The 19,723-nt window shown below is 46.4% G+C and overlaps 1 protein-coding gene across 1 annotated transcript in view; it reads left to right on the top strand.

Annotated features, from left to right (window-relative positions):
- LOC126254329 (uncharacterized) overlaps positions 1-19,723 on the top strand; it is a 182,448-nt gene that overhangs the window by 123,905 nt on the left and 38,820 nt on the right. The window contains exons 5-6 of the mRNA XM_049955303.1: positions 5,328-5,415; positions 10,952-11,125. Coding sequence (XP_049811260.1) covers positions 5,328-5,415; positions 10,952-11,125 — 262 coding nt within the window. The remainder of the gene's footprint in view (positions 1-5,327; positions 5,416-10,951; positions 11,126-19,723) is intronic.

The following is a 19,723-nucleotide window of genomic DNA, read 5'->3' as shown; positions in this document are numbered from 1 at the left end:
AACGAGTTGGAGTATCGGGTTGATATTGCTCGAGTGTCTGGAGGGGGCCATATTGAACATCTCTGAACTTGTTTTTGAGTGAAAAAAAACCTTTTTAAATACTCTTTGTAATGATGTATAACAGAAGGTTATATTATGTTTCTTTCATTAAATACACATTTTTAAAGTTGTGGTATTCTTTTTGAATCACCCTGTATAGTCCGTAATTGGGTGCCCCAGAGTCTTATCTCTGCTCACAAGAACCGCTGACTATGAAGACAAAATTTTTCCACAGACGTCGAGCTGCAGACCAGTGCAGACAACTGGCCGAAAGCACAGGCCAGTGCTTTCTATGACGAGGAGTTTGGAAAGTTGATACAACACTACGACAAAACTCGAAGCTGGAGCGCCGACTATATAGAGAAGCAGGTGGAAGATGTACCTAACTGTGGCAAATAAAACGTTTGTGGTTTTCTCTGTGGTTTCCATTTCCCGACTGATCGGAACTTACTTTCTGGACAACCCTCGTATTTGTTGTTGGTTCACAGTATCGTTGAATTTTTTAAATGACCTCGATTGTATTACCACATTTACACGAATCTAATGTGTCATCGATTTTAATGCGCACCCCAACTTTAAAAATTAAATTAATAAAAATAGGAATTTTGGGACAGCGCTGGTAGGATTCTTTGTATTGTTTAAATTTATTTTGCAATGCTAACTTTATTTCAAACGATAGTGAATGTATTTTTAAGTTACTCATTACCGTACTAAGTGACATTTTCAGTATTAAAACAGAACGCCTAATTTGATTACCTACATGATATACAAAGAAACATACAGTATATTACATTCGTTACTCATAATGTCCGCATTACTGGAATCCTCGCAAGAGTCTACTTCAGAAATCGATTAATTTCCTCCTTCCCTGCCATCCTCCGTGTCGTCCCAGAGCACATCATCTTCACTGCCATCCAGATTATTTGAAATACAGCATTTCTTGAATGATTTTACGATTATTGGTGCTTCAATGCGTTTACAGGCAGCCGAAACACAGTTTGCAATAATGTAAGCTGCAGCACGCTTAATTTTTCCTGTCGGAGTCAGTTCACGATTTGGTACGCAAAACCATTTTTTGTGCTGTTACGTTCTCCTGAACGTAACCTTCAGAAAGTTATTGATACTAACGTCCAGCGGTTGTAATACAGAATTCATTCCTGCACTAATAATAACAAGGTCACAAGATAGGGTGTGGATCGTCAGTGAGATGACCCCGAAATGCATCAACACATATCATTGATGGTTGCTTGGAAAGTCCACCAGGATGGCATTCCCACACGTTTAGTAGCCAGTCAAGAATTAAAGTTTCAGTCATCCATCCCTTTTCTTGATTCCGAACAATGACGTCATCAGGGAATAGCTTTTCATTTTGTGGAGTCTTGGGGCATATTTTTTGCTTGAAGATTAAAAAATATGGAAGTTTGCTCCCATCAGCTGTGGTTGCCAGCATTACTGTTACGCGCTGTTTTTCACACTCAGGTGTTTTGATGGTAACATCTTTTGTACCCTTCTCGTCAGTCGTGTAATTACGTGGCATATCAAACCAAACTGGGGTCTCGTCAGCGTTGCCTATTTGGTCCATCGAAAAGTGTGGTAACATACCGCTGACATTCTTGAAGTTTCTTCTCAAAATCCTGTGGATGCCTTCGGCATATTGTTGTGCGGCGTCGCAGAGATAAGCCTGTTTGTTTCATAAAGGGATCAATCCATCCCCGGCTAGCCTTAAACTCTTGCTTCGTTATGTTAGGAGCTGCAGCCACCTCTTTTGCTTTTTTTATTGTGTTGTCACTGGTCACAGGTTGCCCAATCTTCCACTTTTCTCGGACGAATTCCAAAACATTTACTTCAACGTCAGGAAGTCTTCCTTTTCGAGGTTAAGTGAATTTCTTTCTAGTAGTGGTAGTTGGAAATAATCCCAATTTCTGTTTCTTCCATAAGCGAACGTTTCTCTCAGTTACAATGAACTCTCTTTTGTCCGTCTGTTACCATATTTTTCAGCATAAAGAATCATTTAGCGCTTGAAAGTAGCTTCATACAACATTCTTCTCTGCTTGCTTTCGATTTCGTGCCTATCTAATGCAAACACAATGGGAAGTACTGTGGAAGGCCAACAATAATGAAACGAGGTTGAGAAGTACAACAATGCGTTGTAATGTACAGGACAGTACCTAAATTTCAACGAGCAAATAAAAACGAAAAAAAAACGACACGTTCTATTTTCGCCGACAACTCTCGTGCCTCTCGTGGCAGTAATGGATTTTGTTCTGGCGCCTGCGAACGGAACTCAGAACTTGAAATATACACCAGCTCTTTTAACTCAATAACCTCTTAACCAATTTACGTCTTCTTTTCTTTAATTCTCAGATACTATACCTATATTGTTTTGCTAGAGTTCTATAAATGCTTTGCTACTTCAGATCACATCGAGTAAGGAATACCGGTGAACGATTCAAGTTCGTACTGGAATCTAATGCGACATCGAATCTTATGCGCACCCTAATTTCGAGTACTTCGTATGGTAAAACAAAGTGCGCACTAGATTCACGTAAATACGGTATGTGTTTACGGAAGAACTGATGATGTGGCATTATGGGCCAGGAGCCCGAGTCTGCGGTTATTCTGCCACCTGGTCCAAGTTATTTTGGAGAAGATGAGGTGAAATGATTAGGCGAACACCAATAACCAGTCCCCTCCGAAGAAAATTTCCGACTCAGCCGGGAATAACACCTTGGTCCCTGTGATCCGATCTTAGCTCGTTCTTTATAGCTTTCCCATAAATGTGGCGACAACTTCGAGAGGTTGTGAAGGGTGTCTTGAGGAATAGAGCGAGGGTAGGAAGCCGTGTCCAGAAACGTCATCCAATGACCGTATAGCGTGCCATTAGGCCACCCCTTCGACAGAATGCATGATATTTTGCGCCGGTGGACCAATGGCGGAACGTTTCGCAATGCTGTTTGTTTCTCTGTGATCGCGACTGATTGCCACGATCGTCAGTGGAGAAGACGGAACTAGCTGGTGCATGCAGACGCCTTGTCTGCTATGAATGTGATACTCTGCTGCCTCGGTGGAAGATCGTTTCAGACACTGGCTTCCATCCACAATTTAATTTTCTCCTGCAAACATTTAAAATCTCCAACGCTTTTCGGTACACACGAGAAAATTGAACTGCAGATGCCGTGTCCGGAAGCGTCTTCTACAAAGGCAACAGAGCATCACATTCACAGCAGACAAGGCTTTTCTACGCAGCACTTAGCTCCACTGTCGATCGTGACAATCAGCCGCGATCACTGAATAACGAACAACATTTGCCAGACGTTCCGCCTATGGTCCATCAGCGTACAACGTCACGTTTTCTGCCGAAGTGGTTGCCTAGTGACAGGCGCCGGCGCCGGCGCCAATAACTTCGACGCTCTGTAGCGTCGCTAGATGACTTTTCTGGACATGGGTTTCTATCCTCAATTTTTTGCTCCTCAAGACACCGTCTACAGCCTCTCAAAGTTTGTCACGAGATTTCTGCGACACCGCGTAAGAAGGATGTCTCTGCTAAGAGGCGTCAAGTGCATTTTCTCTCGTGTATTGGCAGACATTTGCAATTTTGGTTTTTCATTCGCAGCCCACACAAATACCACTCATCGCGTCTTACATGCGACGCTCACTATCGACAGAAGCGTCGGTTTGTTCGCTGTTACTAACAAAATCATTTTTAGAGCGGAATTTTACGCCCCCATTCGATAGAACGGTCCCACATTGGCCTATTGCAATATTCGTTTTATCTATACTTGTTAACAGGGTCATTCAAACACGAAGAACAGCTACTACTACAGGAGCGACTGAGCACTGCTGCTGCATGGTGTGAGCAGTCAGTGTGGGCCAGGCCGATGCAGTAAGCACAAGTCTCGTTTCATGAGGAATCCATTTTGTAACATACCGATAAAATTATTTAGGAGTGTTGCATCTATCTGTTTGGTTAATTATGTGTTCTTGTACTGTGGTAATGTGTTTTATTCTCTGTACAGATGGTGTGTGTGACAAAGGCTGAAATGCGACATAGAGGCTAATGTCATTTTTATTCTTTTTGTGTTGCCACTTCTCCACTTCTGTTTTTTCACCACGTAATTAATTTTTAGTTTATTTTTAACCCAAATTATTCATCGTTGTACAGTGAAACATGTAATGTACGTATTTTTATGAGCAGTATATCTAATCTTTATGTATAACAATCGGACATGCTACTGATTACAACTGTGTCCACTTCGTCAGCAGTATGTTTAACCTTTAAGGTTAGACATACTGCTGATAAAAGTACGTACAGTACATGTTTCACAATATAGCCATGAAACATATAGTTCATACGAGGGTTGGAACTTTAATAGTGGCAACTATTTATTTACAGCTCGTACAAAATAGATACGTGTTTCAAAGTTTTATTAACCTTCAAAATAGTCACCAGCATTGTGTATAACCCGTTGCCAGCGATGTGGAAGTCGTAGGATACTGTTAGCAGTGCCAGTTGTATTGACAGTTCGAGCGGCGCGGTCTACTGCCCGACGAATTTGTAGCAGTTCTGAAGCGAATGCCGTGATTTGTTTCCTTCAGTTTAGAAATCGAGTTGAACTCACGAGGGCTTAAATCAGGGGAGTGCAGTAGGTGGTATAGCACTTAGCAGTCCCATTAGTCACACCAATCAGTAACAGCTTCCACTGAACGTGTTTGAGCATTGTCCTGCAAAATGATGGTCAGGTCCTGCAGAAAGTGTTATCACTTCTGTCTCTATGCTGCTCATTTTTGGAACACAACCTAATACCAGCTTAGAGACAGAAGTGATGACACTTTATGCAGGACCTGACCGTCATTTTGCAGGACAATGCTCAAACACGTACAGTGGAAGTTGTTTGACTGATGCGGCTGCTAAGTGCTATACCACCTACCCCTGACTTAAGGCCTCGTGAGTTCAACTCGATTTCTAAACTGAAGGAAACACATCACTGCATTCGCTTCAGTTTGAAGTATACACAGTTTGAACTCGATATGAATGTTAATTAATTGTCCTCTACACATGTGTATGCAATGATATGGTAGTGAAGTGGAAGTAGATGAAGAAGAAAGACTGATATCTGGTTACTAGCTTTGTCAAGATTTAACGTCAGAACGATCAAGAATGTTACAGTTTAGCGTCTGGAGCTAACACGACAATAAATATACTAGAATTTACTGGTAGATGTATATAGGAGCAATTCATTCTCGGTTGTCGATGCTCCAGCGATGGTGTGTATGTGTCCTTGCCGCAGGTTCTTCAGGCCGTCTCGGCGCTCAGGCGACATCGAGAGCAATAAGGGCTGTTCGCACCAGGGAACCTGCTGGAACCACGGCCGCACGGTACGTCTCTGCATTCTCACTGTGTCTCCTACATTTTTAGAAATTCTCGCCTACTTTGTGGGAGTGCAGTCCATACAGCTCTTTCGTAGCACAATTCTCCGCTGCTTAGAAGGAGCGTTTTGAGTTATAATGCGCTTCTATCGTGTGCTATACACAGAAAGCATGCAAATCCATACGTGAATTTTTTTTTTCCAGGTGTAAGCCATCAATTACTTAGTTTCGGAATGGTACCTCTTCGTGAGTTCTGCTGCTCTTTTTGTGTTTGATGTCATAAGTTGGCACTGTATCAGACATAGGCAATTCTTCATTAGTAAAAAAACTCATTTACAAATTAATCTCTATTCCGTGCTGTAAATATTGTCTGAGCAGCATAAATTAAATGAACTTTGGCACATATCCCAATATTCCTGATCTACACATACTTTAATTCCACAGTGCCTCATTCATTCCTCTGTGGAGAAATACACAGCTGACTTTTTCCTATCTAACATAAAACTAAGAGGAAATTACATGGTAAAAGTGCATTGAAAATATGAGTATATGGCGTACGAATTACTGACGAAATAGTATTCTCAGATGAAGCTTCTATGTAGAAATAATACACGAATCTCTATAGCTTTCAATGGTCTTACTTCTCCTCTGTCTGACTCGTAAAAAAATTGATATTTATGTTCTTTCATCTTCACAGCAGCTGGGTTCCTCTCGTAGTCAGGCCTGAGCGACCTAGCCTTCCTTTCTAGTCTTTCCCAGTATATATCTTTCTCCTCCCCGAGGATGAACTAATAGTTCGGAAAGGTAGGATAGTGTCGTGTACTTTTATACAACACCAGATCAAAAGTATCCAGACTCCCATTTGTGGACGTTACTACGGAGTGTGTCCACTCTTCGCCTTTATGACGGCTTAAACACTGCTGGGTACAGTTTCAGTGAGGTGTGTGAGTGTCTGTCGAGGAATGGCAGCCCATTCTTCCTAAAAAACGAAAACCAGAGAATCTGGTGATGTTGAACGCTGGAGGGAAGTCGACATTTTCACTCATCCGCAAGGTGTTCCATTTGGTTCATATCGGGGCTTTGGGTAGCGCAAAGCATTTCATGAGTGTTGTTGTCCACAAACCGTTATCACACAGATGCTACTTTATGACAGCATGCATTGTCACGCTGTTACAATCATCGCCTTCGAAATGTTTCTCTACTGTAACGCAGTACACAGTGCTGCACAATATATTCATATATTCCCGCATTTAGCGTTTTATGAAGCACAGTAAGAAGGCAGTGCACTAACCACGAAAACCACCACCTTACCGTAGCACCACCTCCTCCGTACTTCACTGTTCGCTTTACACGTGATGGCAGTTAACTTTCTTCTGACGTTTGCCTCACTTAGACCCTTCCATGGGTCTGCCAGAGAATGTAGTGTAATTCACCACTCCAAATCACTCGTTTGCAGCCATTTTCCGCCCAGTGGTGCATCTCTTTACACCCCTCAGTTTCGCTTAGCATTGACTACAGGAATGTGAGCAGCTGCTCGACCACTGTATGCGATTCTTTTTAACTCCCTATGTACAGTCACTGTGCTAGCTGGACTGCTGTAGCACTTTGGAAGTCACAAGTGGTTCCTTCCGCTAATATCATGCAATGTTTACAGCCGTCCTCCACAATGCTGCACTGTCCCTGTGTGTCATTAAATGAGATGTGCTTGTTCTTGGTTTAGCTATGGTTTTTCCTTCGAGTTTTCCCTTCACAACCAAATCACCAACAGTCTGGCTGAGCAGCTATACAAGAATTTAAATGTCTCTGATGGATCTGTTATTCATGTTGACATCCACTGATAGTCCACGTTGGGAGTCACTGATCTCTTCTGACCTCCCCATTCTGCTGTTATTGCTTCTCTGCTGGAAACGCAGTACTCCCCGCCTCCAGTGACATGCAGAGGTCTATTCCTCATTAAATAGGGAGTTCGGATACATTCAGTCAGGTAGTGTATGTGTCTGTCGATAGGACTAAATATTGCAGGTCCTAAAGATAAGTAACGTCATACCTGTACAGAGGCGCTCGCTTGCCTGTCGCTACCGACCGATCGCCGTGTCATCCTCCGCCAGTGGTGCCCTTGGATGCGTTATAGAGGGGCATGGGGTCGAGCACACCGCTCTCCATCAAGTACTGGCCACAAATTTGTCCTTATAATTTCAGATTTTTCAGTGGATTTTCGTTTGATACGTGAAGTTTACTGAAACACAGCATCTCAATGTCTGTCCTCTGTCTTTTACCAATAACCGCCTCATCCAGCTCCTTATCGCCTTCTAAGATAGTACTGAACGTAACTGGAAGGTGTACTGCAGTGGAAACTCCGACTTATTTGCCAGTAAAGCGCAGCCGCCGATCAATTGTGCTCCGATCAAACGATCGCTGCCTCCACATGCTCGTTTTCTTCTACGATGTTACCGAATAATATAAGAGGGAGAGCACCAACGCAGACTCCGACTTGCTCGTCGGTCTACCAGGTCCGCGGACCAGCCGTAGTTGCTCTGTTTCGCTAGTACGAGGGGCGTTTGAAAAGTCCGTGCAAAGTTCGAGAGATGGCATCACCGGTGCGTATCGAGTTCATGTTTAATTAGTAGCATCTTTGGAAAGAACGCACACCAAGTTTCAGCCATATTGGTCTATTTCTTTGTGTTTGGCATTCGTGCGAATCAAGGAAGTCGAGTGATCGTCAAAAAATGGACGAAGAAGAATTTCGTGTGGTGATTAAAGATTACTTTATGAAAGGCAAAACGCCTCAGAAGACTAAAGAGAAGCTTGACAAACATTACAGAGACTCTGCACCTTCGATTAGAACATTTTATAAGTGGTTTTAAAAATTTTTGGAGTGGCCATATGGGCTCAAGTGATGCTGAACGTTCTGGACGCCCTGTGGAGGTTACGACTCCAGAAATCATTGATAAAATCCATCATATTGTGATGGATGACAGAAGAGTTAAGGTGTGTGAGATTGCTAGTGCTGTGGGTATCTCAAATGAACGGGTACATAATATTTTGCATAAACATTTGGACATGAGAAAGCTATCCGGAAGATGGGTTCCGCGATTGCTCACGCTTGACCAATAACAGAATCGTGTGAAGTGTTGCAAGGATGGTTTGCAGCTGTTCAGGAAGAATCTGCAGGACTTTAAGCGTCGTTTCGTCAGTGCGGATCAAACATGGATACATTAGTATACTCCTGAGACCAAACAACAATCTAAACATGGTTTACCAAGGGAGGCCGGCCGGAGTGGCCGTGCGGGTCTGGGCGGTACAGTCTGGAACCGAGCGTCCGCTACGATCGCGGGTTCGAATCCTGCTTCTGGCATGGATGTGTGTGATGTCCTTAGGTTAGTTAGGTTTAATTAGTTCTAAGTTGTAGGCGACTGATGACCTCAGATGTTAAGTCGCATAGTGCTCAGAGCCATTTGAAACAACCAAGGGAGAATCTGCACCAAAAAAGGCGAAGACCAGTCATTCAGCTGCAAAGGTTATGGCGACTGTCTTTTGGGATTTTCAAGAATAATCCTCACGGACTATCTGGAAAAGGGTAAAACAATTACAGGTGCATATTATTCATCGTTATTGGAACGTTTGAAAACCGATCAGCAAGAAAAACGCCGGCGATTGAACCGCAAAAAAAGTCCTCTTCCATCACGACAGTGCACCAGCACACACCTCAGCAGTTGTGGTCGAAAAATTAATGGAAATACACTATTGGCCATTAAAATTGCTACACCATTAAGATGACGTGCTACAGACGCGAAATTTAACCGACAGGAAGAAGATACTGTGATATGCAAATGATTAGCTTTTCAGAGCATTCACACAAGGTTGACGCCGGTGGCGACACCTACAACGTGCCGACATGAGGAAAGTTTCAAACCGATTTCTCATACACAAACACCAGTTTACCGGCGTTGCCTGGCGAAACGTTGTTGTGATGCCTCGTGTAAGGAGGAGAAATGCGTACCATCACGTTTCCGACTTTCATAAAGGTCGTATTGTAGCGTATCGCGATTGCGGTTTATCGTATCGCGACATTGCTGCTCGCGTTGGTCGAGATCCAATGACTGTTAGCAGAATATGGAATCGGTGGGTTCATGAGGGTAATACGGAACGCCGTGCTGGATCCCAACGACCTCGTATCACTACCAGTCGAGATGACAGACATCTTATCCGCCTGGCTGTAACGGATCGTGCAGCCACGTCTCGATCCCTGAGTCAACAGATGGGGACGTTTGCAAGACAACAACCATCTGAACGAACAGTTCGACGACGTTAGCAGCAGCGTGGACTATCAGCTCGGAGACCATGGTTGCGGTTACCCTTGACGCTGCATCACAGACAGGAGCGCCTGCGATGGTGTACTCAACGACGAACCTGGGTGCACGAATGGCAAAACGTCATTTTTTCGGATGAATTCAGGTTCTGTTTACAGCATCATGATGGTCACACCAGTATTTGGCGACATCGCGGTGAACGCACATTGGAAGCGTGTATTCGTCATCGCCATACTGGCGTATCACCCGGCCTGACGATATGGGGTGCCATTGTTTACACGTCTCGGTCACCTCTTGTTCGCATTGACGGCACTTTGAACAGTGTACGTTACATTTCAGATGTGTTACGACCCGTGGCTCTAACCTTCATTCGTTCCCTGCGAAACCCTACATTTCAGTAGGATAATGCACGACCGCGTGTTGCAGGTCCTGTATGGGCCTTTCTGGTTACAGAAAATGTTCGACTGCTGCTCTGGCCAGCACATTCTCCAGATCTCTCACCAATTGAAAACGTCTGTTCAATAGTGACAGAGCAACTGGCTCGTCACAATACGCCAGTCACTACTCTTGATGAACTGTAGTATCGTGTTGAAGCTGTACGTGTACACGCCAGCCAAGCTCTGTTTGATTCAATGACCCGGCGTATCAAGGCCGTTATTACGGCTAGAGGTGGTTGTTCTGGGTACTGATTTCTCAGGATCTATGCACCCAAACTTCGTGAAAATGTAATCACATGTCAGTTCTAGTATAATATATTTGTCCATTGAATACCCGTTTATCATCTGCATTTCTTCATGCTGTAGCAATTTTAATGGTCAGTAGTGTAGGATTCCAACTCCTTTCACATCCCCCCTATTCTCCAGACGTGGCTCGCTCGGACCACTATTTGCTCCCCAATTTGAAGAAATGGCTGGCGGGACAAAGATTTTATTCAAACGAGGAGGTGATTGCCGCAACTAATAGCTATTTTGCAGACTTGGACAATTCCTGTTATTCGGATGGGATCAACAAATTAGAACTGCGTTGGACAAAGTGTATAAGTCTTAAAGGAGACTATATCGAAAAACAAAAAAGGTTTACCTCAACACATAAGTAGTTTTTATTTTTGCACGGACTTTTCAAATGCCCCTCGTATGCTCCTTATGGCGTTCTTCGCAACCCTGTAAATCACATTGTGAAAATATTTGGCATTTCCGTGTGAGACACAGGATGAGGGCAGTTGGCGTGTGTCGCAGCTGGCGGCGAAGTACCTGGCGGCGGGCGTGGCGCTGCAGGCGGCTCGCCACCTGCTGGCGCAGTGGAGGCGGCCCGCAGGCCCCGGGCGCGGGCTGGCGGCCCTGCTGGTGGGCGCCCTGTGCGCCGACAACTCGCTGGGGCTCTTCCTCGCCGCCTACGTCGCTCTCTACCAGGTACGCTAGGCTGCACCACACCACGCGCTCTTACTGGCTTAGAAACTCCCTCTGGTAAACGCAACAGTATTGTTGAGGCTTTTGCGGCCAATTTTTCATGTATTACTTGTTGCAATTGGTCCTGGGATCTTCAGGCGTTTGTTCTATCATTCTTCTGACGTTTCACCAGCACGAGTGGCTGTCATTGTCACAGGAACACATATACTTTCTCAAAGTCGTGGAATACCTCCTATATCGTGTCAGACCTACTTTATCCAGCGTAGTGTAGCAACTCCACATGTCATGGACTCAACTTCGTTGTAAGTCCTCTGCAGATATATTGAGCCATGTTGCCTCTATAGCCGTCCATAATTGCGAAAATGCTGCCATTGCAGTATGTTGTGCGAAAACTGACCCCTCGATAACGTCCCATAAATGTTTTATGGGATTCAAGTCGAACAGTCTGAGAGTAGCGCGATAAAGCGGGTGTCCACACTTTTGATCTCAAATTATTGTGCTAAATAATTAAATTGATCAATTAAAGCACACCTCCCCTTAACCTATTGTTCTTCTAAGTGGTTTATGACACCCTGGTGGTTGATTTATGGCCCCTTAGGTACGGGACAAAAGCTGCTTCTGAGAAACCCCCACCCCTACCCCTCCCTTATCTTCTGTGAAATCCACAACACTACGCCTCCCCCCTTCCCCTCACCAACATGAAAACAGTTTTGATATCAAATTACTCAACTAATTAGTTAAACTGATCAATTAACTACCTCTTTCCCCTCTGGGCAATCCCCCAGCCTTCCATTCCTCTCCACTACTCCCCCCCCCCCTCTCTTGCCCATCTGAAAATTGGCAGGAATAAGACTCAGTCTGCAGTCTGTGCTGAGCTGCTGGTGAGGAACGATCGCACGATACAAAATTCAGTTCATGTCAGTTGTCATAGCGATATAATGTTCAATTCAGTTTGTTACTTGGGCAGAGTTCACGTCTACAGCACCACTTTCCATGCCGTAATAACTGTAAGCACCGAGGAATGGAATGAAGTGTGACATTTTAGTCGCCGTTTTGGATCACCCGCTTGTTTTTATGCTGGCCAGGTCACAGAGTGTCAAGTGCACACATCTACACACCACGGGGGTCGGGCCGTGTCTGCCCCCCAAGCGCCACTGATAACTAACTGGAACGCCGAACACACATATCTGCATGCCATTGAGGTTGGAAACTGCCCAATGTCCTAATTACAGACCACAATACTACAGGGCTACTACAAATGATTGAAGCGATTTCATAAATTCACTGTAGCTCCATTCATTGACATATGGTCACGACACACTACAGATACGTAGAAAAACTCATAAAGTTTTGTTCGGCTGAAGCCGCACTTCAGATTTCTGCCGCCAGAGCGCTCGAGAGCGCAGTGAGACAAAATAGCGACAGGAGCCGAGAAACCGTATGTCGTGCTTGAAATGCACTCACATCAGTCAGTCATAACAGTGCAACGACACTTCAGGATGAAGTTCAACAAAGATCCACCAACTGCTAACTCCATTCGGCGATGGTACGCGCAGTTTAAAGCTTCTGGATGCCTCTTAAGGGGAAATCAACGGGTCGGCCTGCAGTGAGCGAAGAAACGGTTGAACGCGTGCGGGCAAGTTTCACGCGTAGCCCGCGGAAGTCGACGAATAAAGCAAGCAGGGAGCTAAACGTGCCACAGCCGACGGTTTGGAAAATCTTACGGAAAAGGCTAAAGCAGAAGCCTTACCGTTTACAATTGCTACAAGCCCTGACACCCGATGACAAAGTCAAACGCTTTGAATTTTCGGCGCGGTTGCAACAGCTCATGGAAGAGGATGCGTTCAGTGCGAAACTTGTTTTCAGTGATGAAGCAACATTTTTTCTTAATGGTGAAGCGAACAGACACAATGTGCGAATCTGGGCGGTAGAGAATCCTCACGCATTCGTGCAGCAAATTCGCAATTCACCAAAAGTTAACGTGTTTTGTGCAATCTCACGGTTTAAAGTTTACGGCCCCTTTTTCTTCTGCGAAAAAAACGTTACAGGACACGTGTATCTGGACATGCTGGAAAATTGGCTCATGCCACAACTGGAGACCGACAGCGCCGACTTCATCTTTCAACAGGATGGTGCTCCACCGCACTTCCATCATGATGTTCGGCATTTCTTAAAGAGGAAATTGGAAAACCGATGGATCGGTCGTGGTGGAGACAATCGACTGTGGAGCAGAAGTTGATGTCCTTTGATATTAGATACCCGGGAAACCATTTCTGCTGTCTCTGCTACTTTCTGTTGTAGCACCTGTGCCTCAAACCAGTAGACCAAGGTGATGTGCCTACCTGCCAGAGGGACGTTCGTTTGTTCTCATGGCCCCCAAACAAGGCACCAGGTGGCGACGTTCCTTTGATCAGGAAACTGCGGACTCGCTTCCTTTGTCCGTCTGTCTCAAGTGGTTCCTTCCTATTTGTGTGTACACTTGCATGAACCAGTGTGTTCAAACACACAGACAGAGATTTTCGTCCCACCTCAGAATACTGTGCTCCTATTGGCTGAGGACGAAAGGAGAGCTGGCGCAATTCCGATATCAAAAATGGCGGGAAATAGTCCGTCTGTACTACCCTATCAAAGCTCTGGAAGGTGTAAGCCAAATAGATCGCTTAAGCACTACCAGCACCTTACGATGATTCTTCTTCGCAATAAAACGCGTTTCCACCAATCGAGTATCACACACACACACATCTTGCAGATCAAGTAATAAAATTTCCGCGACAAATAGACTGCAGCCCTGAATACACTCCTGGAAATTGAAATAAGAACACCGTTAATTCATTGTCCCAGGAAGGGGAAACTTTATTGACACATTCCTGGGGTCAGATACATCACATGATCACACTGACAGAACCACAGGCACATAGACACAGGCAACAGAGCATGCACAATGTCGGCACTAGTACAGTGTATATCCACCTTTCGCAGCAATGCAGGCTGCTATTCTCCCATGGAGACGATCGTACAGATGCTGGATGTAGTCCTGTGGAACGGCTTGCCATGCCATTTCCACCTGGCGCCTCAGTTGGACCAGCGTTCGTGCTGGACGTGCAGACCACGTGAGACGACGCTTCATCCAGTCCCAAACATGCTCAATGGGGGACAGATCCGGAGATCTTGCTGGCCAGGGTAGTTGACTTACAACTTCTAGAGCACGTTGGGTGGCACGGGATACATGCGGACGTGCATTGTCCTATTGGAACAGCAAGTTCCCATGCCGGTCTAGGAATGGTAGAACGATGGGTTCGATGACGGTTTGGATGTACCGTGCACTATTCAGTGTCCCCTCGACGATCACCAGTGGTGTACGGCCAGTGTAGGAGATCGCTCCCCACACCATGATGCCGGGTGTTGGCCCTGTGTGCCTCGGTCGTATGCAGTCCTGATTGTGGCGCTCACCTGCACGGCGCCAAACACGCATACGACCATCATTGGCACCAAGGCAGAAGCGACTCTCATCGCTGAAGACGACACGTCTCCATTCGTCCCTCCATTCACGCCTGTCGCGACACCACTGGAGGCGGGCTGCACGATGTTGGGGCGTGAGCGGAAGACGGCCTAACGGTGTGCGGGACCGTAGCCCAGCTTCATGGAGACGGTTGCGAATGGTCCTCGCCGATACCCCAGGAGCAACAGTGTCCCTAATTTGCTGGGAAGTGGCGGTGCGGTCCCCTACGGCACTGCGTAGGATCCTACGGTCTTGGCGTGCATCCGTGCGTCGCTGCTGTCCGGTCCCAGGTCGACGGGCACGTGCACCTTCCGCCGACCACTGGCGACAACATCGATGTACTGTGGAGACCTCACGCCTCACGTGTTGAGCAATTCGGCGGTACGTCCACCCGGCCTCCCGCATGCCCACTATACGCCCTCGCTCAAAGTCCGTCAACTGCACATACGGTTCACGTCCACGCTGTCGTGGCATGCTACCAGTGTTCAAGACTGCGATGGAGCTACGTATGCCACGGCAAACTGGCTGACACTGACGGCGGCGGTGCACAAATGCTGCGCAGCTAGCGCCATTCGACGGCCAACACCGCGGTTCCTGGTGTGTCCGCTGTGCCGTGCGTGTGATCATTGCTTGTACAGCCCTCTCGCAGTGTCCGGAGCAAGTATGGTTGGTCTGACACATCGGTGTCAATGTGTTCTTTTTTCCATTTCCAGGAGTGTATATCTGAGGCCTTGCATGCACTGATGTTTGCAAACACAAGTATCTCCTCCATCACAATGTTTCCACTAAACGCATCTGGCGAGAAAACCTGCCGATTGCACACACTCCCGATAACGAAGAGCACACTGTGTGCTGACTGCAGGAGTGCCACGGGCTGCGGCTCTGCTAGCAGCACTGGCATTTGCGCTGCCAACTCCACACTCTCAGAAGCCGGAGAGACTGTCACCGTGACCGCCAAGCTGTCGCCTGATCATTCTACATGGGGTTAATAATCGTCTACTGCAAGCACTCGTTATATTGAATCTCCTCATGCAATGCAATATGTGCGGTGGTGTGTGCTTATTGAAATAAATGTTCATACTTCCTGTTTACTCAGGGGATCAGGAACTATTACTATAAATAAAAGTTTTGAGTTCTTACCGATTAATATATTTAATAAAAGTTCACATGCACAAGCATAGTAATAATCATCTAACCATTCTGAAATTTCGCAGTTTTAACATTAATGTACTGAAGCATATACACTCCTGGAAATGGAAAAAAGAACACATTGACACCGGTGTGTCAGACCCACCATACTTGCTCCGGACACTGCGAGAGGGCTGTACAAGCAATGATCACACGCACGGCACAGCGGACACACCAGGAACCGCGGTGTTGGCCGTCGAATGGCGCTAGCTGCGCAGCATTTGTGCACCGCCGCCGTCAGTGTCAGCCAGTTTGCCGTGGCATACGGAGCTCCATCGCAGTCTTGAACACTGGTAGCATGCCGCGACAGCGTGGACGTGAACCGTATGTGCAGTTGACGGACTTTGAGCGAGGGCGTATAGTGGGCATGCGGGAGGCCGGGTGGACGTACCGCCGAATTGCTCAACACGTGGGGCGTGAGGTCTCCACAGTACATCGATGTTGTCGCCAGTGGTCGGCGGAAGGTGCACGTGCCCGTCGACCTGGGACCGGACCGCAGCGACGCACGGATGCACGCCAAGACCGTAGGATCCTACGCAGTGCCGTAGGGGACCGCACCGCCACTTCCCAGCAAATTAGGGACACTGTTGCTCCTGGGGTATCGGCGAGGACCATTCGCAACCGTCTCCATGAAGCTGGGCTACGGTCCCGCACACCGTTAGGCCGTCTTCCGCTCACGCCCCAACATCGTGCAGCCCGCCTCCAGTGGTGTCGCGACAGGCGTGAACGGAGGGACGAATGGAGACGTGTCGTCTTCAGCGATGAGAGTCGCTTCTGCCTTGGTGCCAATGATGGTCGTATGCGTGTTTGGCGCCGTGCAGGTGAGCGCCACGATCAGGACTGCATACGACCGAGGCACACAGGGCCAACACCCGGCATCATGGTGTGGGGAGCGATCTCCTACACTGGCCGTACACCACTGGTGATCGTCGAGGGGACACTGAATAGTGCACGGTACATCCAAACCGTCATCGAACCCATCGTTCTACCATTCCTAGACCGGCAAGGGAACTTGCTGTTCCAACAGGACAATGCACGTCCGCATGTATCCCGTGCCACCCAACGTGCTCTAGAAGGTGTAAGTCAACTACCCTGGCCAGCAAGATCTCCGGATCTGTCCCCCATTGAGCATGTTTGGGACTGGATGAAGCGTCGTCTCACGCGGTCCGCACGTCCAGCACGAACGCTGGTCCAACTGAGGCGCCAGGTGGAAATGGCATGGCAAGCCGTTCCACAGAACTACATCCAGCATCTCTACGATCGTCTCCATGGGAGAATAGCAGCCTGCATTGCTGCGAAAGGTGGATATACACTGTACTAGTGCCGACATTGTGCATGCTCTGTTGCCTGTGTCTATGTGCCTGTGGTTCTATCAGTGTGATCATGTGATGTATCTGACCCCAGGAATGTGTCAATAAAGTTTCCCCTTCCTGGGACAATGAATTCACGGTGTTCTTATTTCAATTTCCAGGAGTGTATTAGTTTCATTCCTAGATTATGGCGCAATACTTTGTATGCTACGCACAGGCAGGTTATGATGACGTGGATTTAGTAGCAGTGACCTCACCTACATCTACATCTACATAATTACTCTGCTATTCACAATAAAGTGCCTGACAGAGGGTTCAATGAACCTCCTTCAAGCTGTCTCTCTACCGTTCCACTGTCGAACGGCGCGCGGGAAAAACGAGAACTTAATTTTTTCTGTGCGATCCCTGATTTCTCTTATTTTATCGTGATGATCATTTCTCCCCCTGTAGGCGGGTGCCAACAGAATGTTTTCGCAGTCGGAGGGAAAACTGGTGATTGACATTTGATGAGAAGATCCCGCCGCAACGAAAGGCGCCTTTGTTTTAATGACTGCCACTCCAATTCACGCATGGTGTCTGTGGCACTATCTACCCTATTTCGCGATAATACAAAACGATCCGCCCTTCTTTGTACTTTATCGATATCATCCGTCAGTTCCACCTGATGGGGATCCCACACCGCACAGCCATACTCTAGAATAGGGCGGACAAGCGTGGTGTAAGCAGTCTCTTTAGTAGACCTGTTGCACCTTCAAGTGTTCTGCCAATGAATCGCAGTCTTTGGTTTGCTCTACCCACAATATTATCTATGTGATCTTTCCAATTTAGGTTATTTGTAATTGTAATCCCTAAGTATTTAGTTGAATTCACAGTCTTAAGATTTGTGTGACTTATCGCGTAATCGACATTTAGTGGATTTCTTTTAGGACTCTTGTGAATAACGTCAAATTTTCTTTATTCAGGGCCAATTTCCACTTTTCGCACCTTACATATATCTTATATAAATTATTTTGCAATCACTTATTAATTAATGTGGTATGTGTCTCTCAATTGCTGAGATACTATCTCTCTGAAATCATTCCACAACATTTCTACGCTTACATGACCAGATCGGAAGGAGTGAAGAATAACTCTCAAAACGGCATTAAGAGCATTTTTATCAGCTTTTTTTTAAATGGATATACTTCGAGTTTATTTTTGATGGTTGTAGGTGTTACGGCCTTCAGCCTAGCAGCAACTGCCTTGTGGTCGCTAATCCCTGTATTCGTCACAACACTCAATATCTGTCCAGGATTATTTTATGCTAAGGGGTCAACTATGCCTTCTCAACCATTTACGCTTACAGTGGGGTGATGAACTAATTGTTCAAAATAATTTTCTGAGACAGCATTCAGTATAATTTCGGATGACGTTTTATGCCTGCCGCCGGCCTTAAACGTATACTTTTTCCAGCATATCAAGGGTAGATTGAAGTCTCCACCGACTACAACTTTATGAGTGGGGTACCTATTTGAAATGAGACTTAAGTTTTCTTCGAAATATTCAGCAACTATATCTTCTGAGTCGCGCGTTTGGTAAAACGATCCAATTAATGGTTGAGTCCGATTGTCAACTATAACCTCTACCCATACTATTTCGCAGGAACTATATACTTCAATTTCAGTAGAAGGCAAACTACTTCTGACGGCAATAAATACTCCACCGCCAACTCTATTTAATCTATCCTTTCTGAACACAGTTAGATCGTTTGAAAAAATTTCAGCTGAATTTATTTCCGGCTTTAGCCAGCTTGCTGTACCTATAACTATTTGAGCTTCAGTGCTTTCTTTTAGGGCTTGGAGCTCTGGTTCTTTCCCAACACAGCTACGACAATTTACAATACCGATCATTTCTACAACTAACTTACTGTGTTTTACCTGTACCCTTTTAGACGGACGCCCTTTCTGTGGTTCCCTGAGACCCTCTAACCTAAAAAAAACGCCCAGTCCCTTCCACACAGCCCCAGCTACCCGTGTAGCCGCTTGTTGTGTGTAGTGGACTCCTGACCTATTAAGTGGAATCCGGAAACCCACCACCCGATGGTGCAAGTCAAGGAATCTGTAGCCTACACGGTCACAAAACCGCCTGAGACTCCGATTCAGACCCTCCACTCGGCTCTGCACCAAAGGACCACAGTCGGTTCTATCGACGATGCTGCAGGTGGTGAGCTCCTCCTTAACCTCGCAAGCGAGATTGGCAGTCTTTACCGTTTCTGTTAGCCGCCAGAAACCAGAGAGAATCTCCTCCAATCCAAAGCGATACACGTCATTGGTACCGACATGAGCCACCACCCGCAGTTGGCTGCACCCTGTACTCTTCATGACATCCGGAAGCACCCTTTCCACATCCGGAATGACTCCCCCTGGTATGCACATGGAGTGCACACTGGCACCCTTCCCCTCCTTGTCAGCCAAGTTCATAAGGAGCCCCATTATGCGCCTAACGTTGGAGCTCCCAACTACCAGCAAACCCGCCCTATGTGAATGCCCAGACCTTGTGGGCCGAGAAGCTTCCTCTGGAACGGGGTGGACTACTGCATCCGGCTCAGAGACATCGTCAGCCACA

This window comes from Schistocerca nitens, chromosome 1 (genome assembly GCF_023898315.1).
Source record: "Schistocerca nitens isolate TAMUIC-IGC-003100 chromosome 1, iqSchNite1.1, whole genome shotgun sequence".
Taxonomy (NCBI): domain Eukaryota; kingdom Metazoa; phylum Arthropoda; class Insecta; order Orthoptera; family Acrididae; genus Schistocerca; species Schistocerca nitens.
This window is presented reverse-complemented; position numbering and strand designations above follow the sequence as displayed.